The sequence below is a fragment of the Leptinotarsa decemlineata genome, unplaced genomic scaffold (genome assembly GCF_025532065.1).
Source record: "Leptinotarsa decemlineata unplaced genomic scaffold, Ldec_3_MD MMD2_P_RNA_scaffold_5, whole genome shotgun sequence".
In the NCBI taxonomy this organism is placed as follows: Eukaryota; Metazoa; Arthropoda; class Insecta; order Coleoptera; family Chrysomelidae; genus Leptinotarsa; species Leptinotarsa decemlineata.
Window position 1 is genome coordinate 17,468,923 of NW_027412532.1, and position 21,633 is coordinate 17,490,555.

At 35.2% G+C, this 21,633-nt stretch overlaps 1 protein-coding gene across 2 annotated transcripts; it reads left to right on the forward strand.

Annotated features, from left to right (window-relative positions):
- Positions 1-7,791: 7,791 nt before the first annotated feature.
- LOC111504435 (NHL repeat-containing protein 2) lies at positions 7,792-19,953 on the forward strand. 2 transcript variants are annotated; one of them, XM_074169650.1, is made up of 6 exons: positions 7,792-7,940; positions 8,021-8,236; positions 8,287-8,453; positions 9,553-10,171; positions 14,406-14,851; positions 18,204-19,953. In XM_074169650.1, the coding sequence occupies exons 2-6, from the start codon at positions 8,038-8,040 to the stop codon at positions 18,978-18,980; spliced, it is 2,208 nt and encodes a 735-aa protein (XP_074025751.1). In that variant the 5' UTR covers positions 7,792-7,940; positions 8,021-8,037; the 3' UTR covers positions 18,981-19,953. The 2 variants fall into 2 exon arrangements, with proteins under 2 accessions (XP_074025751.1, XP_074025752.1); XM_074169651.1 differs by having other exon boundaries at positions 7,825-7,971.
- Positions 19,954-21,633: the final 1,680 nt, after the last annotated feature.

A 21,633-nucleotide genomic window follows, 5' to 3' on the forward strand; every position in this document is an offset into this window, starting at 1 on the left:
GTGTGTAATTTTGTTAGCTGAAGTAGTTCTGCCTTTAAACTATATTTGTTATATTGGATGTTCTTATTAATTAACCATTCTTGAACTGCTGCTTTTTTCCATGATTGTTTCGGTAATGGTTCTAAATGTCGACTATGGTATGGGGCATTGTCCATGACGATGACAGACCCAGGTTCCACAAGTTGAATGATGCCTTCAAACCATTTTTCAAACACCTCCGCATTCATCTCTTCATGATAGTCGCCTGTTTTCTTAGATTTAAATATTAATTCACCATTTGGTAAAAATCCACTGTCGCTTCCTATATGCGTAACTATCGGACGACTACCTTTTCCAGATGGCTGTTTTAACCCAACTGACAAACCTTCAATAAAGGCTTGTCGTGCACTTGTTATATTACCATCCTGTCATACTTTTTTGACCGTATGTCCTTGGTTAACCCATGTCTCGTCCATGAAGTACAATTTTTTTTGAGCTTCCGAAATTCGTCAATTTTTCTTAGATAGTTTCTTCTCCATGCTGTTATTTCTTGATGTTTAATGAGAATGCTTTTCCTGTCAACTTTTCCGTACGTAAATTTCATTTCGTGTACAAGTTTCCTAAAAGTTTCTTTGCCCATTTTTGGGACCAATTCATGATCGCTAAGTGCCTCCAGAACTGTTTGTAGTGTGGGCAGCTCATTTCTGAAAAAGAAACTGTGAATAGTTCTGCGTATACTGGTTTTGGCTTCTTCATCAACTGTGATTTTTTTTCGTCCGCTACTAGTTTTTGGCGTTTGTACGTCCCCATGAATTTCTGCTTTTCTTAGTATTTTGTAAATCGATAATTTTGGTACACCGGTATAATTTTTATTTATTTATTTATTCATTCATCCAAACAGGCTGATTAGCCTAATTACATGGATATAACAAAAAAAAAACAAAAATTTTAGTTCAATACTGATACATATACAATAAAATTAATACTAAAAATAGCAGCATAATGTTTACACAACCCTAACTGACAATATACCAGAATGACAGGGAGACGTTATTCAGAAATACTAACCAAATAATTCAATATCAACTGGCGAAAACTGTTTTGCGATAAAGTCCAGTCCAATGATATTAAAACACCTGTTTGATTAGCCAATCGGAGCATGTATACAAGAGAAGATCTAGATCCATATAAATTTACAGGATAGTTAAATTCAAATGATGAACGTGTGCGTCGAGCACATATCAACTAATTTATCTTTTGTAATTGTGGAACTTAATGATGTAGAAATGCCCGCTTGGTTATTCGGAGGTACACACGTAGAATTACAGCACATATGCACACAGTCATCTTTTGGTGGCTGATGATCTTTTTCAAGACAGTGAAATACTCGCAGTACAATTTGTTTTTCTCTTACTGACCGAGACTCCGACCGTTTTACCTTTTTCGACGTGGAAGGCCCGACGTAGTTTGAGAACGGTGTAGAAATATAATTATGTAACGCTTAAACACTTATTAGCACTATTATTTTCACCAATTGTTATCACAACACGTCGATTGCTGACTAACTTAACTGTAAAACGTACAATTCACGCTGTATAATTCACAAACCAATGATACGGTCATGTCGGCAAGTACATTAGTGAGGACTGCAACGATGAGATGGAAGTTACGGTAAAGTGACAAAGACAGAAATATCGTTGCGTACAGCGTTGCCACTAGTTGTAATAAATATCTAACACTATACAGAAAATAATGAATTTTAACTGATCAGTAATCAGGAAATGTATAAGTATTACTCATTACAAGCCCATTACTGATTTTTGTCATAAATAATACCTTTTAATCGTACTAGTATTGTGTATTATCTATAATTTGCCACAACCTACAACTCAACTGCTTACTATATTTTGATTCTGCTATAAACTGGTAACGTAAAATTTAGATATGACAACGCGGTTTACTCTCAATCATTATTGGTTTTACTATAGACAAACATTCACCTATGGTATAATTAGAAACGCGCATGCGCAATGCGGAACTTTCTTGGTGTTCAATCTACACTCTCGTCTATATCCTTACGTTTCTAGAATGATATCATAATGCTAACAGAGTGAAATCAACGTACGTATGTGTGTATTTTGATTTCTGTTGATTCTTCAACACAATTCGAAATTCTTCGAACCATGAGTATCAATCAAATGGTTCAGGGAGAGAAAGTAACACTGGATGTTAACGCCACGACACGTGGCTAGGAAAAAAACGCTCTGGTATATGAAAAATCAAGAGGAATGTAGGAAATTCACGGATTTAAAGGACATCAACGAGTTATGCATTTTTCATTCTCCACCACATAGGTTATTATCATTTGATGCTAATTTCTGAAATATGTAGGGTTGTTTGGTTATCACACGTTAAAAAGGTAAGACCTCGTTAATCCTTAGCTCGTACAAATTTTGACGGAAAAACTTTTTTTTTCATGTACGAACAAATGCATTCAGTTAAAGATGAACTCATTACGAACAAAAATTATCAGCTATAATATCCCAAGGACATTGATAACTAACGAAATAATTTTATCACAGTTTTCGAAAGCACGTTATTTGGTAACATCCCGACGCCGAAGGCAGAGGGATGTTACCTAAAATAACGTGCTTGAGGAAGTTGTGATAAAATTATGAGTTATTTATCAATGTTCGAGGGATATTCGGTGAGAAAATTTTTTGCAATTCGAACAAAATTATTTATTGAACACACAGTTATTAGAAGAACAATTCGTATAATGATATTCCGTTGATCTTGCTGTATTTGCCTCGGTTACTGCATAGGTGTTTCCACGCATACTATTGATTATTTGGTTATGATGTTTCTGATCAATATTCAAATAAGGTTTTATGGAATTTCCATTATTGTGCCCAGCAATTTTCAACAATTGCTGTTCTTGAACTCCACTCTTAGCTAGTTGACTGACTGCAGTTGCTCTATTAGAGTGATTGGTTATTTTCTGTTTCGTATCCAAGCCAATTGCTTCAGCAGAAGATTTCGTCCATCCGTTGATTATATTTCTACCCAGAGGCATATTGTCATACCAGTTATCGCTTCCTGTCTTCCAGTGACGATTTGGCCTTAAAAATAGTCTATTTGTCTTGATATTTGTGCCTCGTTTTGATAATAATTTAATGAATAATCTGACAGGACAAGCATTGTTATCACTATTTTGAACTAACCATTTGCTAGAGGCGCAGTTCTTTGAATCCCCTTGGCAGGTTTTACTGAAAATTGGATTATATTGTATCCTATTAGTTGGAGATCCATTGTTGTCCTTTTCGATATGAAAATAATCAACTAAGCAAGCAGCACCTTCACCACCTCTCCAAGCCAATTCCACCGCTGCTATGTGATAAAATTTGCGTAGGAGTCCTATAGGGGTATTTTCATCCCAAAAGTTTATAATTTTACTCATTTCATTTGAAGTTAATGGTACTGAGCTTGTTTTGCGTTTAGTGGGATCTGTTTGTAAATTTCTTCGTGCTGCGTCGCGTGCATTCCGCGCTTGTTTGAATGCAACACTTTTAAAGGGGTCTAGCATGATATTATACTCCTTGTAATACTTTTCTTGTAATAATTTGCTTGTTATATTCCATACGGTTTTAACAGTAGCCTCCTTAAACTCTGTGCTATCCTTTTTTCTCATATTAATCGCCCAATCCTTGAGTATTAATGCAAGCTCTTCGAGAGTACGATTTCCATCCAATTCATATTTTCTGGCGTCACAAAACTCCATAAATATTTTCCAAGTGTATTTTTTACTATTGACAGTATTTTTTGGTGTATTTTCTTCAATGATTTTGTCAATTGCCGCATCATTTTGAACACCAAAGCGAGGAAGTGACATTTTCGAAATAAATTGAATTACTGAAATGTCAAACAACTTTATTGTGTTGGTTGCTTAGCAATGTCATGACATAAGTGATAACTACCCGTGAAAACTATCCATGGGTAGTTATCAGTGTAATGATGGTTTCATTGGTTATTTCGACACACATGACTAGAAATAGACAAATTTGATAGGATAATTTTTTTGGCAAAAAATTTTCAAATAAATATTGATAATATCAGTTCAATAGTGTTCAATCCAAGATAGTGTTGAATTTTCCGCTACATACTCCTGAGTTTTCACTAAGGGTAGCAACTGAGATGTACCAGTGTTCCCCCACTTTCAGATACGGAAACCACAGAATAGTAAATTGCTTACTATTCTGTGCCAGCAAACCCGTAGTAAGAGAGCCCGTACACGAGCCACATTTTGCGGTCGGATCGACCACACAATTGCAGTTGCGTTCCAGCGAACTCAAGCCGCACATAAGAAATACTGTACTACACGTACACGGAAGTTCACAAAAGTAAAAATGGGCGTCTGCAGTCAACTTGCTGCTGATCTCCGCCGAGATGTCATCGTGGTATCCACCATACACTAACCACAAACTTGCAGTCGTACCCAACCGCGTACACCGTCGTGTACTTTTTCTCATATTGGTCACACAGCGGTCAATTTTTGATTTCAAAATTTCAATTGGTTCATCAAAAGAACTAATGGAAATTCTGAAGTAATTAAAAAATGTTTTTTGTCTTGCCAGAGTTTATTGAATTAAATATAAAAATTTCCTTCCCGTTGTCGCGCAGCCAGAAGTGGATATACCCAAAGCGATCGTACCTTCCTACGTCTTCTTCTTCTCCTTAAAATAAGAAGTAGTAGTGCTTCTTCGAAATCAATTTTGAAACTGACACTAAACTCTGACATCACAAAATTCAGTTCAGGTGCCTCAACTGCAAATGCGGTTTATATGACCGCAAGTCGACCACAAAAATGTGGTTGGGTCAACCGCAAAGTGCAGTCAACGTGGCCACAATGTTGTGGTTGCCTCAATTGCAAATATGTGGTCCGTGTACGGCCGGGCTAACACATGACTCTCTAGCGATCAAAATATACCAGTTTTTATTTATGTTGGCGTATAAATCAAAAAAACTGAAAATTTCGACTTGTGTCACTATTTTTGTCTATAGGGAATATAAGATATATACCTACTGGGTTTTTTTCATATGTAGGTATCTTCCAAAATGTAAAAACCGAATTAGTACCTATTTTCACATATTAATAGATGATAATTATATAAAACACAGACATATTATTGTTTATATAGATTTAGAAGTGAAGAACTATTAATCAGTCATCTCTTGATTTCTGTTCACTTCACTTCATGTATATTATTATATTTAGTAGGTATTGTTATCTAAACATTTCTTAACACTCTTCTCTTTGTTATGTTGTCGATTGTGTTCAATGTTTCACCAATTTGGTAGAATGTTATCGATTATGTCAAGTGTACCAACATATTACTTTTGAAAGTTACTTGTGAATAAAATATTTATTAGAGTAATATCTTTCATTTTCCCAATATTTCTGAAACAGAGCTAAAATAGCAGGAGAAAAAAAGTGTTCCTTATTGCGAATATTATTGGCTTTTTTTTAAATTCTCAAAAAACTGAAATTGTTTAATTGAACGCATAATAAATACAATAATAATATTGGCCTGGATCCATTACCAGAAGGAAGTTGATACAACATCGCATGAGCTCATCTTCCATTATCTCTCAGATGCCTTGCGGTATCCGACATAATAGTGAAATGTCTTGAACAACTGATACCACTTCACCATAACATTGGGTCAGGCTAGAGTTCAAACGGGCCGTGTCATTTTCAGAAGGATTTTTTTTCGGGGTGATACCCTCAGACGCATTATTTTCTGCATCGCACTATAGCCATTAGTTGAGCTAGCCAGTGTAGCCAGTACACGAAATGTTGGTCCACTCAGCAAGTGTTATAGCTCATGCCTTGTTACCGATTGGACAATTATCGGAAGAAGCTGCGGAAGCTCGAAATAAACACTTCCGACAATACAGAGAGAGAGAGCTTTTCTAGAAAGTTTTCCAGAAGAGAGTGCAATGAAGGTATACTTAATCGACTTTTGCTTACTTTAGATCCATATCTTAGTAGCATGAGACGAAAACAAAATAAATCAAAGCAACCATTTAGTGCTGAGACTTTGCAGTTTTTTAAATTGGATTACAGACTTCTTCAGGAAAAACTTATGTTGCAGTGAAATCTGTTGACTATGGTAATAAGATCCATATTTTTTGTAATTTTATTTATTCGTAATAATGTTATTCTTTGCCTGTAATAGACCTTTTTTCAATACAAAAAATATGTTATTTCATCTTCATTATTGATTTATCTTATTTTATTAAGAATATCACGATAGGTCAATTTCTATCCATAACATTCAAAACAGTGAGAATTTAGTTTTGGCCACGTTTTAGGTGCTTTTACCGCTTTGTACGCCGTCCTGTTCAAACCACTCGTCCTTAGTGTCCAGATCATCCAATTTAGGCTAAAAGAAGTTGGTAACCATCAATCTTTATAGTGCTCGCCACGTTGGCCATGCCATCAGTGATGGCATGGCCAACGTTGTTTTCGCATAAATATGGACAGATGACGCCGTCAGTCCAAAATCCACACCAAACGGTGACTTTATTAGGATGCCTTGGACGCCTCTTGGATCTCATGTGGATTGGTATCGTTCCAATTTCGACAATTTTGTTTGTTCACGTAACCATTCATCCAGAAATGGGCCTCATCGCTGAGGGTCAGTTGCCAACTGCTCCAGAGCCCATTCAGCAAACACACGTCATTGTCTATGGTCGTTGACCTTCAGTTCCTGGTTCAGTTGAATTTTGCACGGCTGCAAAACATGCCCAAGACACAAGGCAAAATTTGCCAAGTTGTGGTCTGCGAAAGGTCGAGTTCTTGTGAGGACGCGAAATCGACTGCTTCGGATTCTCCTGCACACTCTCACAGACAGCGGTGATGTTTTTGGCATATCTTGCATTTCGTCGACGAACAAGTGTTGGTTAATTGTTTACTGAACCAGTGCACTCAAATTTATCCACCACATTGTGAATAGTCCTCTCGGTAGGACGATTATGGCGACCGTCAAATGGGCGAAGCGCGTGGTACGTTGCCCGAAAAGGACACACATTTTGATAGAACAATTTTACTATTATCACGTGTTATTGTCGGTTATATCCGTCCTTGATGATTTGGCAAAATAGGCAGTCAGGTTGAACTAGGGGCACTGACAAAGCCAAAAATGGCGTAGAGGAAACTAACGAACAGAAATAGATTGACTATATACGGATCCTCAACTCTTTATATAGGCCCTAAACCAACTGCGGGAGTACCAAAATCTTTGATACGGAACCAAATTAGGAAATGGATTTATAAGAAACATAAAGAGTACTGGCAGAACACACATGGGAACACACATGGGAGAACCTTTATAAAGGGGTCACTGTTCATCAAGAGGACATCTGCATAAAATGTTGCTGTGACAGCCCGTCGTATTTTATGAGGGAGTGAAGCTTTGGATCACACTAGGCAAACAATGAATGTACATGACACTGTCTTAGATACGTTTACGAAAACTTCAGATGTGTAGTTTTACATTTTATTTTGTTACATATTGTTGATTGATGTAGAAGGATTTTTTCTGGCAACACTGTCACAAAATAGTAAACAAGTATACAGGTTCGCTATCTGAACGGTACTCGAACAGTCAAAAGCAGTCGCACAGTGGAGACTTGGAAAGTTTTGCGCTAGTCTTCACTGAAAAATTAACTGTGTAAATATTTTGAACCGTCCTACAATCGTGCGAACTCGAATAGGCCTTGATGTTCCACACTTGACAGTCTCACAAACCACTTAGAGTAGAGTAAGTGGTTTGTGGACAGTCTTGACCAAAGAATCCAGTTGGTGTATTCTTTGGTCTTGACCCATGACAACTGTCAGAAGGTGACACGAGACGTATGACTGGACTCTCGATAAATATGTTGAGAAAACGTTTCAAGTTTAGTTGGAATTAATTTTAAATTTACAGTGTAAACAAATAATCTTAGTTCTCAAATATTTTTCATTGATAATTTTCAGGTTTCCCTAAACATTCCATGAGTTTATTTTCGAAAGTTATTCAAAACATTCGTAACAGTTTCTCCAGAACGTCCAGTATGCAATCAGTTGAAGATTACTTGTACTACTCCCAAGTAAAATTACAAAACTTTATTGAACAACGATTGGACAAAGACTTGGGAATGCAAGATTACCTAAAAAACGTTAAATATGCTCCTGTTGAAGATTTCAATCCAGGTATGGATTAACTTTCCTATTCAAACAATTTGCCAAATATTTTTTTCAAGGCTTGGAGTGGTTTAATGTAACTGAACCCCTGTCTTTCAAAAAACATCTTAAAGGAAAGGTGGTGGTATTGGACTTCTTCACTTATTGCTGTATCAACTGTATGCATATTATTCCCGATCTCCGGGAAATCGAAAAGGAGTTTTCTGTGGAAGATGGACTAGTAGTGGTAAGTTCAAAATTAGTTGCCACACAAAGAAAACTGTCTTGAACCTGATGTGTCAAATTGCTATGCTTATTTTTATTTTTCAACACAAAAGTTGTGAATCTTTATATTGAGATTCAAACAGCCAATTATAATGATTCATTGATTTCTGATTGGATATATTGTAAAAGGTTGAAATCACAATGAACCTAAAATAATAGTCACAAGTGTAATGATTTCAAATAAATATTCAAAATTGTTCAATACCAGTTCATGAGTCCCTCAGGTGTCGGTGCTTAGTTCCATCCTGTTTTGGCTCTACCTACATGATTTAAAGAATTCACCTGTTTTAGGAAAATTCGTAGGTACTTTTTGCTGATGACACTCCAATTTCATGGCATGGAAGAAATGAGAATCAATTTAAAATGATTATAGCCCAAGAAATGAAAGATGTGAAATCTTGGTATCGCTCAAATTCTCTTTGTTTCAGTATAAAGAAAACAAATATAATAATCTTTTAATTCGCATTCATGATCTCTTCTGGGAATTCATATTGATGGTCAAACAAGATTTAACAACCATGTCACCTCTCTGAGTACAAGGGTAGCATCAGGTGAATCACTCAGCATATACTCATTCAATCCTACATTTTTTTAGTACTTTTTTTATTCAATCTTATGATATATCATGCTTCTACTGGATACCCTGTGTATCGACAATATTTTCACAATAACTACACCTTTAACTCGGACTTCTAATGTATGAAAAAATTATGTTTTTGACGCATCTTCATCACAAATTAGATATTTCAAATTAGTTTTCATTGAAAATGAGTAAATAGGTATTCATTATGTTCAACGATTAAAATGAACTGTAAAATGTAAATATAGTAGTGAAAGGTTATTATATTCCTCAAACAATTATATGCATGACTATCGAGAAAGAGCATTATCTAAGCAGCGAATTACTCTTTTGAGCTATAAAAATTCAGTGGGCATGTGTGTATTGTGGCCTTTACCGACTTAGTTGATGAATGACTAATTGAATGTCTTTTATAGAAACTGTTTGTCTGACTTCATTTGAGAATTTCAGAAGTTACTTTCATAATTATTTATTCTTTCAGGTTGGTGTTCATAGTGCCAAATTTGAGAATGAAAAAATATCCTCCAACATTTTAGCTGCCGTGCAACGTTACAACATCAATCATCCAGTTGTTAATGATGCAAATTCAGAAATGTGGAAAAACTGTGATGTACAATGCTGGCCAACTTTGCTCATCTTAGGCCCCAATTCAAATCCTATTGTAATGTTCACGGGTGAAGGTCATAAAGATGATCTTAGAGTTTGTATTCGGAATGCTCTGAAGTTTTATAAGGAGAATAATCTAATATCTAATCATCAGTTACCATTAAAATCAGCATATCACTTTCTACCAGAATTGAAAGGGCCACTTTTATTTCCGGGAAAAATTACCAACTTCTTGGATGAAAATAATCATGAACTCTTAGCAGTCTCAGATACTGGTAATAATAGAATACTGATCTTGAAAGATGATGGAAGTATATTACAACAAATTGGAGGCAGGAAACTTGGGTTTAGAGATGGAAATTTAGAGGAAGCAGAATTCAACAATCCCCAAGGACTTGTTTTTCTTAATAAAGATATTTTATTTGTTGCTGACACAGAAAATCATGCGATTAGAAGAATAGATCTGAAGAAATTGAAAGTTGACACTGTTGCGGGTAAGTTTGAAAAAGTGGAATTTCTACAAATAATTATTCTGAATGAGGTTAACTCCAACAATTGTTACTATGAAGAATATAAAGCTGTGATCCTCCTGGATTTTTTTTGAAAAAAGGAAACTCTTCCAGATTAAAATCTTTTGAAAATTTATAATGTTAGAAAAATTGAAAACTTGATTGAGAAACGAATTCAAAAAGTTATTGTTTGATTAGAGATCATTTCCAAGGTTGCCTAGAGTTTATTTTCGAAAGAGATAATTGGTACTGCATTGAAAGAGATATAGACGTTTGTGGTTTGAATTGTATCAGGAAAATACAAGAGTTAATAATTCTTGGTTGTTTTAGGTATTGTGTAGCAATCTTTTCTTCCAGTATGTGTCTGCAAGTTCTTTGGAAGATTCCCAAATTTTTTTTTAAATATAAAGATGGAGAAGTAGAAAGCCAAAACCTTTCTTACCCAAAATTTATCTCTCCTGAAAATATACCCCTTTCTTGTTTTCAGTTTCTTCTTTTTCGGCCTACATGTGTATACACCCTAGGAGAAATTAAATTTGGCCCATAGCTTATAACCTACCTTGGTATTTATGTAATTACCAAGAAGTAGTTCGGCCCAGGCTAGTCGATTATTGTCGGGGCTGGACGTGGGTAAGGAAAATATATTTTTTTTACTGTTGAAATAGATGGAAAAAAAAAGTAAGCCCTGGGGCGCCAGTTGAACAGATTCAACAGGAAAGGGGTTGGAGAAATAACCAAAAAGTCAACAACGAAGCTCCAAGCTTGAAATTTATATTAAATTGATATATAGAAAGAAATATTTACAAACTTCACTACCAACTGTGTAATAACTCAAAAATTGATTTTCATATGTTATTTGCAACAAACTAATGTAAAAAAACAGGCAAATATATATACATCAAGTTTAAAGAACCAATACTTAATTCAAAAAAACGTTGACAGTAAAGATATTAAGACGCCGCTATAGGCCGTTTTGATCACGATATTACTACTGGAGAACTCTTACTTCGGAACAATATCGAATCAAAAGATTCGAGTATTGAACTGATAGAGATAGACTTTTACGTAAATTGAAAATGAGGGAACAAATGAGCAGTTAAAAGTAACTGCCTGAATCTTAATTTATCCAGAATCTACTTTTCGATTAACTTCAATCAAACTCGATAATTATTACCCCCGTCAACAGCTGTCTTAGGTGCATAGAAAAAAGGAAAATGCTTAAAACTATCCTCTAATTTTAGGAATGAACTGTAAATTTCAGTACTCAGACCGCTCCAAAATATATCGACAATATCAGGGTTTCTACTCATGGGTTATCATAATTTTTGATATATTTTTTTATATACTTGCTACGGCTCTCCGTTGGTACTTTCTAGAGTGTCTCCTCATATCTTAAAGAATGATATTTATGATGCAACTATAGCTTTTCCGAAAAATTTCTCCCATTACCAGATAAATATGCCTTGAAAGCTTTTTTTTACCACAAAAAAATGAATAAAAGCTCTCTTTCATAGGTGATCTTATTATTCTTGTCCAAAAAGAATGGGAAATGAAAATATTGAATTGATTAATTCGACTGACCTTAGTTTTTAGGTTTCGGACAGTTCCTAGCTAGAGCCTTGATTTCGTGTTGGCTTTACGATAGGTACTAATCTGAATCGTTTTTAAATCCTGACCGTGAAAATCTCCTCGGTTTTATTTACTCCTGCTTACTAGACATCCCACCATCCCAGCAATATGCTGATAAAATAACGAACTTACAGGGCGGCTCTACTGATTCTTCTGAATTCAGAAATTTAAACCGTTACAAGCTAATTGTCAAACAACCATTATATAATATAAAACCATCGGCTTTCACGGTCGGATTTACAATTAAATAGAACAAAATCTAGGCTAGTTGGCCTGGAACCTGAAGTACCAAATGTTCCGAACACACAGTGGTGTGTTCGTTTACCACTGATGATGTCTGTTGCAGCAGCAAATCAAACGTTTGGTATTTCAGGTTCCATTCGACCCTGTCCTGCTTGCCCGGATTCTGTTTTCTTTAGCTCCCATATACAGGGTGTAACATAAGTACGTTAAAATATTCAAGTGACGTATTTCTGAGTCAATTTTAAGAAAAAAAGTCTATATGAACTTATGTCCGAAAATGCTTCGTTTCGGGGATACGGAGTGTTGAAATTGAATTTTATTCAATAAGTTATTTGCACGAAATTCGGTACCCGGGGTTTTTTTGACGTGTAACATCTAGAGGGCGCTGCGTACGCTGTCATTATTTATTTCCAATTGCTCTATCTTTTTTGACAGTAAACTTTTGGTACTTTTCATGAAAAAACCTAATTCCCACACCTTTTCCAAGTAAAAAAGGTACGCCTCCTCAACAACGCTGGAGCTGATCGTTTTCGAGATATTTACCATTTTCTATATCGATGCATATTACTCAGCTCCTAGGGCGCTAAGTGAAATTGCTGAGAACATAACAAAAACCAAGTATGTGGTGGATCTCGTCAAAATAAACAACTTTTTCCCATAAAATGTTTAACGAAGAATGATTCGTTTTTAAAATACGGATTGTTGAAATTTTTCAAAACATGGTAGGTTTTTGTCATAAGTTTTTGGTAATTTTAGTTATTTTCATCAAACTTTATACGCAGTATACCCGTACAGACTTCTTCTAAACTGAGCATTATCGAACAGCTTATTCAATCCAAATTTTAAAAAATTTGTCAGGTTTAATTATTCAGTTAGAAAGTGCTACATTTCGGAGTAAAAAAACAATTCGGAGAAGTTCTATTTTATTTATTAGGAAAATAAAAATATAAAAATTGAACGAAACAAATTCCGCACCCGTTGAAAAATGTCCGGAGTGTTTCTTATCGTTTCGCAGCAAGCTATGATGCGATCCCTCAACATTTCCTCGTTTTCAATGGGGCTAGCATAAACTAGTGATTTTAGGTGTCCCCAAAAGAAAAAATAGACGGGATTGAGGTCCGGTGTATATAGGTAAGCATCTCCATTCAAACGTAAGGGGAGAAAATAGGACTCAATTGAATAATCCCCAATTATGCCTACCCATACATCAAAAGAGAATCTGTCTCGGAAATGAGTTTGCGTTATCGCATGTGGGTTATCTCCCACCAAGATGTGGTTGTTATGGAAGTTAATGATACCATTTCTAAAAAATTAGTCCCATCTGTGAAGAGGATTTTCGATGAAATTTGCGGATGTTGTTCGACTTTTCTTTGAAGCTTGAGCAAATTCGATACGTGGTTGGAAATCACGTAGCGTAGGTGCCTGGACACGCTGAATATGATAAGGATATAATTGCTGTTCTTTTAAAATTCTATAAACCGTCATGTGACTCACATTTAAAGTTTGACTAATTTTTCTTGTACTTGTCTCTGGATGTTCACTAATGTCTTAGAGAACCGTCTCCTCCAATTCTACAGTTCTTGTAGTCCGTGGCCGTCCTACTGTAGAATTTGTTTCAAAGGTTCCAGATTCGGAAAGTCGCCGGAAAAGATTCGCAAATGTTGGGGATACTTTTCCTGATAGATACGTCTGGCCTCGCTTGAGGCCAGATGCATCTATCATGCAAAACCATATCCATAACCATATAATTAATAGTTAAAAATGTGACAGCGAACTTCTATTTTTATAAACAAACTTTCATAGCCTACTCGATTTAATTAACTTGATTTGCAAGCGGAGAGTGACAAAAATTATTGAAATCAAATTTAGCTATAAAGTAATATGCATCGATATAAAAAATTGTAAATATCTCGAAAACGATCAACTTCAGCGTTGTTGAGAAGGTGTACCTTTTTTACTTGCAAAAAGGTGTGAGAATTAGGTTTTTTCATGAAAAGTACCAAAAGTTTACTGTCAAAAAAGTTGGGGCAATTTGAAATAAATAATGACAGCGTACCCTCTAGATGTTACATGAAAATTAATAGGAAATTCTGATTTCCCACGTCAAAAAAACGCCGGGTACCGAATTTCGTGCAAATAAATTATTTTTTGCAAGAGTTATTTTCAAAAAGCAAACAAAAAAATTCAATTTCAACACCCCATATCTCCGAAACGTAGCATTTTCGGACACAAGTTCATATAGACTTTTTTTTTTAATTGTCTCAGGAATACGTCACTTGATTATTTTAACGTACTTATGTTACACTCTGTATTTCATAAAGCTGACAATTTATATCTTGCATTATAGGAACTGGGGTACAAGGGCAGGACCTTCATGGCGGTAAACTCTGGACGAGTCAAGCAATATCTTCACCATGGGACTTGTGCATCTACAGAACACCTGATATGGATTTAACTTTCCACCCTGACGGCAATCCACCAGTTCGTAATGTTCTGATCATTGCCATGGCTGGCACTCATCAAATTTGGGCGTTATTTCTTGAAGACACAGTCTGGTGGAAGTGCAAAAAATACCCAGCTGGCACTTGTATAAATATTGCAGGTTCTGGAAAAGAAGAAAATAGGAATAACAGCTATCCCCATGCAGCTGGTTTTGCACAGCCTTCAGGTCTAGCCATTTGTCACACAACTAAGGAAGTTTACATTGCTGATAGCGAGAGTTCCAGTGTTAGAAGACTTCATTTAATTGACGGAAAAGTCACCCCAGTTGTAGGTGGAGCTCGAAATCCTAATGTACGTATTTTGATTTCAAAAAGTACCTTAATAGTTGAAAAATGTTATTCTTGAAAAAAATGGTTCTCTTTTTTCAATATCTGGAGGCCACTTGTGTTTGGTGTATGATATGGTTTATGAAAGGGCATGGTATAGTCAGTGTTGCCACAAGCTATCTTTTCATCGAGGTAGAACCGGGGTGGATCCACATTCACTTGATGACACCAATCACAGTGATACATTGACGTATACCTATGATTGTCGTTCTTTGTTCTATGATCAATTTAACGATCGTAATCAAAAACATAAGTCACATGTCATCGAATCCAAATTTGGGATCAATGTGTTTCCAAACCATTTCTCGAAAATATTAGCTACCATAGTCAACATTGCAGTCGTCAAGATTTTTTCCATATCACTTCCAAGAATTCGAACCCATCCTTTACTTCCTCCGCAATGAACAATGATTAGTCGCGATCCTTTATTTGCAGGCTTGCTAGGTGTACACATTCTCGAACCATCAGTCCACCCTTTCGTAACTGTGTCGTGAGTGTTATACCAAGTTTTGTTGAAAAAGAAAATTGGCCGTTGTTCTTGTCTATATTTAGTTATTTGTTTAGAGTATTTGTTACGCAATTCCACTATTCTTCTCTTTTCTACAACTGTTTGACGTTTGTTTATTATTTTAAATCTAAATCCTAGTTTATAATAAAAATGTCGAATGTCATGTCACAAACATCAAATAACATTTCACACGCACAGATCATGATCACGGCACTCGGTATCATTGGAAGAGCATTGTAGTGTAACTGAGTACTCAGTCACATATCAGAACTATCGGTGTAAAAGTTTCAGTAAGACACAACCCAAGGAACCACCGCCAGCGGTGACAGACACTCAGTCTACGCCAACTTTGCCACGGGTACTAGGCTCGTGTAACGCGGTAGATTCAAAATCAAACCTCAAATATTTGTTAATTTTTTCAATTTTCATTTTACATTCTTTTGCTTTATATCTGAGCGGGGTAGATTTACTTGAGGGGAGTGAGAGGGTAAAATTAAGTTCAAGAGGGGTAGAACTACCCCGTACGGGGTAGCTGTGGCAACAGTGGGTATAATGTATGTATGAAAGGACATTTGTTGCATCTCATTCATCCAACTACAACATGTAAACCTTTATTCAAATAACTTCAAATACTAACCCTTCTATGTTTGAATATGATTGAGCTGATTATGTACATTTAAAGAAACCAAAATGAACTGATGAGGATACTCGTATGTATAATACTAGGAATAAAGAAAGACCTCGACAACCCTTTTCTAGGTTATCAGTCTGTGAAACTTCTTCAAAGCATATTGTATCAATGATACATACATTAAAAGAAACCAAAATGAACTAGTGAGGAATGAGGATACTCATCTGTATAATACTAGGAATAAAGAGAGACTTGGACAACCCTATTCAAAATATCAGTCTGTGAATATTCATCAAAACATATTGGTATCAAATGTGAATGATATTCTATTCAAAAATGAATTGAGAAATTTCTTTCTTGAAATAGGATTTTATAATGTTGAAAAATTTAATATTTCTTGATATCTTACTATTGATTGAATCACTCTCATGGTATGAGTATATGTAAGTTTATCAAAAAAACTTTTCTGGAAAAGAATTTTCTATTCGAATATTTTATAATAACAGTAAATTTTTTTGTTTTAGATGAACTAGTTTTTTGATTTTATTTTTTATACAGGGAATTAGATTTATTTTCACCTTTTTTTGATTAAAAGAATTGTAATTAATAATCTCCCTGAAGTTGTTGGTTCAATATACCAATCTGTTATTAATGAATTGTCATCTCTGCGAATAATTTTTGTATCTAAGAAAGGGATAGTATTGTTATCTTCCAGTTCTATAGTGAATTGTAATTTGGGGTTATAACTGTTTACTTGTTTAAGTATTTCTTGTGATTTATCCTTCCGGACAACACAAATGACTTCATCAACAATTTTTTTAAGAAACGGAACTTTGAGACTACGTTGGGTAAGTACTTCATTAAAGAGATCATCCATAAAGTATTGTGGTGTATTGTAAAGTATTGTGGTGAACCTAAGATATGTTTATAATAATTTCCTTCAAATGAAAAGTAACTTCAATTAAAAATGAATGTAGTTATTTCAAGAAATGTGTTTTGGGTAATTTAACATTTTTTTTCTATATCATTTGGAGCATCAATGGATGAAATGATTGGTCTGAGTTTGAGTGTAGGTTTATGAATTTTAGGTACCTAATCCGTAATATTTTGGTGTTACTGAGTTATAAATCATGAATTTATTTGCTGTTTCATAAGATATTATTTTAGATTTCTTCAATTCAGATATCAAGTTATTTGCTTTTTGTTGAATGGTTGAGGTGGGATCTCTTTTGAGAGAAATATAAGATTCTTTAAGAGAAAAATCCATGAAAATGAATCTAATTCTCTGTCTCTGTCTAAAAAATAGAATCAAAAAACTACTTCATCCCTCACTAAAACAAAAAATTTACTGTTATTGAAAAATATTCTAATAGAAAATTCTTTTCCAGAAAAATTACTCAACAAAATTATTTTTACTACTGTCAGTAAGATATAAAGTACAAATGATAATGCTTTTAGTCAGATAGAAGACAGAATGAAATAATTAAAGTTTTTCACAATGAAATGGATATAAAAATTTATAAAGAGAATATTAAAGTTATTGGAAATATTAAAACACAGTTAAATATTCTACACCTGATTTGAAAAAAATCAAACATTGTATATAATATACCGTGTAATAATTGTGATTTAAATTATATTGGAACAACTACCAGAACATTATCAAGCAGAATAACTTCACACAAAAGTGATATAAGATTAAACAAAAATTCATGTTCACTAGCTCAACATTCTGTAGGACGTACCTATGCAAATTTTGTTATTGCAGATATTTTATAATGTAACAGAAATTGTAATTCGAGGTCAATAAAACTCTTTCCTTCCTATATTAACAATTCATTTGCAGAATACCTTTTTTTTTTTTTCACTAATTTTTATGCACCTGTGAATGTATGATCTTTGATTGATGAATCAATTATATCATTATTATAAATTTTATTATACACTCAATTTGTATATGATTTTTTTTATTGAATAGTGAAGTTTAAACAAAATACTCCAAAAGTAAATATACAACACTTGTTTATTATTCATGTGTATCAAATTTTAAAATATCAGTTTTTTAGCTCTCAATTGTAACTAATTTGACCAATAAATAAAACTAAACTTTGTAGTCTTCAAATTGAATTACAATTTTTTTGTGAATTAACATAGTTCGCCATTGAAATTAATTTTCAGGACCTGTTTGCTTTTGGAGACAAAGATGGTGCTTTATTCGATGCGAAACTCCAACATGTTCTTGGGCTGGCCATTAGTCGAAATGAGAGAATACTTTTCGTAGCTGATACTTACAACCACAAACTGAAGAAAGTTGATGTGGCTGAAAACATGGTGACTTCTATAACCATACCTTCTGTAGACATCAAGGGAGGTTCCTCAACTGGATTGCGGGAACCAGCAGGACTTTGTGTTAGTTACGATAACAAGAAATTATACTTAGCGGACACGAATAACCACTCGATCAAAGTGTTATATTTAGATTCTAACCAAAATGTGAATAAGATTGAGACGATGACTCTGCGTAAGGCTTGTGATAAAGTAACAGCTTTGGATAAATCGAAGTATGACATAATTATCAGAAATCCTCTCCAAGTCAGTTGTGAAGGTGGAAAGCTGATAGTGAGCATGGACCTAGTCTTTGAAAATGGGCTGGGCCTGACGGAAGGTGCTCCACAAACTTGGTTGGTGGACCTACCTGATATAACGTGGTCAGCGGTACCATTGAATGGTACAGACCTAAAGAATATAGATTTAGTTATTAGCGTTCCAGTGAGTGAACATGCCAAAGAGAACAATGTAGATTTTATATTCAACTTGGTTACATGCACGTCTGAGACTTGTTTGCCAAAAAGTTTTATTGTAAGACTACCTATTCATTATCAGAATGAAAAGAAAATGAGTGTCAATGAAAAATTAACAGTGGCAATCAGTCCTGATAAGATGAAAATTTTGTGATGGGAGCAATCGATAATTTTTATTTGATAATTTATTTTAAAATGTATAGATTATGTTGAGTACTGTGAAAGAACCGTCAAACTTTTCTCAAAGTTTTTTGTTAAACCAAGTTTAGGTCATCAGGAGATGATCTAAACTAATTTTATAATAGAGTTTCAATCAACTAGTGTACTTTGTTGTTGGAGAACATATTTCTTATTGACAAAACATAGGTTGCACAGAAGAACCCAAAGTTCAGGTAAAAAATACCTTACCCCTTGTCTTTCATGTGGACCTACGACTTCGTAGGTATGTGTGGCAAATACCTGATGGAAAGACAACAACTAACCCAGCTGATACCGCACAGAAAGCTGAAGTAAAACCATCAGGCACCTCTGCAACGTCTTCCATTTGTAAGATTCGTTGAAAGTAACTGTCTGCATATGAAAAGCAGAAATTAATTTCACTTGGTCGGTTTGACCAACCGATAGACTGGTTTCCGGGTACTTGCCCCATCATCAGTACCGGGCGGGTCACTTCAGAGGGTGTGAACCGTCTGAGTATCCCGATCAAACAAAATTAATTCCAGCTAGTCATAAACGCTTTCTGCAATTGATTCAGTGGGATGTCCACTGCGTCACCTGCAGACAAAGCCAGGAAACAACTCCACAAATACATACGCCGGAGTGGAAGTCAATGGCATCAAACTGTTCAATCACCTGCCAGTTAAAATAAAAAAAAGCTATGTTTACAATAAATTCAGAAAATAGGTCAAAATGCTTCTGGTTGATGGGGTCTATTACTCAGTTCATGAGTATTTTAATGATACTTTCAACTCCTGATACACTCAAGAACTAATATTTTCTTGCTTTGTATATGTATATTTTTATGTGTTCTATTTTATTTATATATTTTAACTCGTACTGTTCTTTGTATTTTTATACTCTGTCTATAAGATTTATTTTCTTCTGACAATAAAGTATATTTGATTTTATTTGAATGTTTTGTTAATGCTGTTGTTGGAATGAACAGAGTTATGTCGTGAATTTGACGTGAGAAGAAGATATTTTCTGGTGTCAAAACACATCACATTTATGATTGAACATCAATAAGGCTCATCAGTGGTGGTAGGCTAGACTCAACTGCCCTTAAAGAACAATCCTGAGAAAAGAAGGGCGACGACATCTCCCCTTACGTCATCTATGTGATCCACAGAGACCCCAATCCTTGAATATCAAAGATAAACAAGAATCCTAAGGCGGTCAGTCACAAAGTCAAGACACCGTCCGCTGACGACATTCGTCTTCTGTCTTTCTCTGCAGCTTTCACTGCAAGGCAACTAGTTGTAAACTAGAGCCCAAACACAACTCATTTATGATTCAACACCAGACAGTGCTGTCATAAGAAGTACATCTTGTCGACCAACATTTATTTGATTAAATGTAATGTACAATTATAAATATTAATAAATTATTAGGTACATATATACATTGCCGGTCGGTTCGACGTGGGTACTTTGTTTACCCAAATCGACCGCCGTGTTGGTCGGTGGTCAAAGCCCCAGGCTGAACGATCGATTTTTACTTGCTATCGTTCAACCCGTTTTAGAAATCACGCGTTAGCTCGCATAAGTTTCGACTTCCGAGGGTTGTCGTTCGTAAGGGTGCGACAGCTGGTAAACGGAAAAACATATTTTTTTGTACACACACTCAAACAGTATGTTGAAATGTAAGCTTGTACATGAGTAAAAATTAAATTGAGTAAATAAATAACGTTTAAAAAAATACTTATATGAAGACTATATATCAAAGTTATCTTCAAAAAATTCATCTAATGTATAGTAAGCCATTTTGACCAGAATTGCCTTCTAGTTTCTTCTGAGTGATGGTAGCGTGACACATTCTGTTGAAATTTCAGGTAACTTGTGCATTTTCACTGCATTATATATAATTGAGTTATTGATTTGACTACTTGTTGGGATAGGAACCTTTAATTGGCAAGCTTGTCTAGTATTGTGGTTTGACTAAGAAGTAAAGGTACCATTGTTCTTCTGTATAAGGCATGCTGATTCAAGAACAAACAATGAAGTCACAGTTAGAATTCCAATGCTGTCTCTACGGAACCTTCGAGATACCGGGCGCCCTCTCGTCGTAGCATCGCCTTGTCACGGTAATGCGGGGCTCTGCCGTGATTGACCTTCTTTCCCTAGCTACTCATGGGACTTTTATGGACAGAGTCAACTTAAAAATTCTTTCTGACACTGAGTCTACAGATGAGATGGGTGTCCAGCTTACGACTCCACTTACCTCCCTGTAAATTTAGATCAGGAGCGAGTCTACAGAGAAGATGGATGTCCAGCTTACGACTCCAACTGACCTCCCTATAAATTTAGATAAGGAGTGAGAGCTTCTCAACTCTCCAATTACTGAACCTAAAAAAAAAGGTTTGGTGGTGCAGCCAGTAAACGACTGAGTTGTCTCCTCAAGAGCGGGGTACCTTATGAAACCGCCTTTCACCAAATTCTTGAACGGCGAACGCAGAATCTGTCTCAGATGGAGGAACAAACCCCCTATGAGCAGGTTAGCAAACGTTTGCGCTCAAGTGATGATTCACCAAAACCAGAGACGAAAAAGCCCTACACGGTTGAATCTAAGCATCGTCAGGTGTAGCTGAC

Bases quoted from the DNA above. Each gene is read 5' to 3' on its own strand.
- LOC111504435 (XM_074169650.1), top strand. From the start codon at position 8,038: ATGAGTTTATTTTCGAAAGTTATTCAAAACATTCGTAACAGTTTCTCC. The intron at 10,172-14,405 runs GTAAGTTTGAAA...CTTGCATTATAG, and splicing joins GAAAGTTGACACTGTTGCGG to GAACTGGGGTACAAGGGCAG. The intron at 14,852-18,203 runs GTACGTATTTTG...ATTAATTTTCAG, and splicing joins GTGGAGCTCGAAATCCTAAT to GACCTGTTTGCTTTTGGAGA.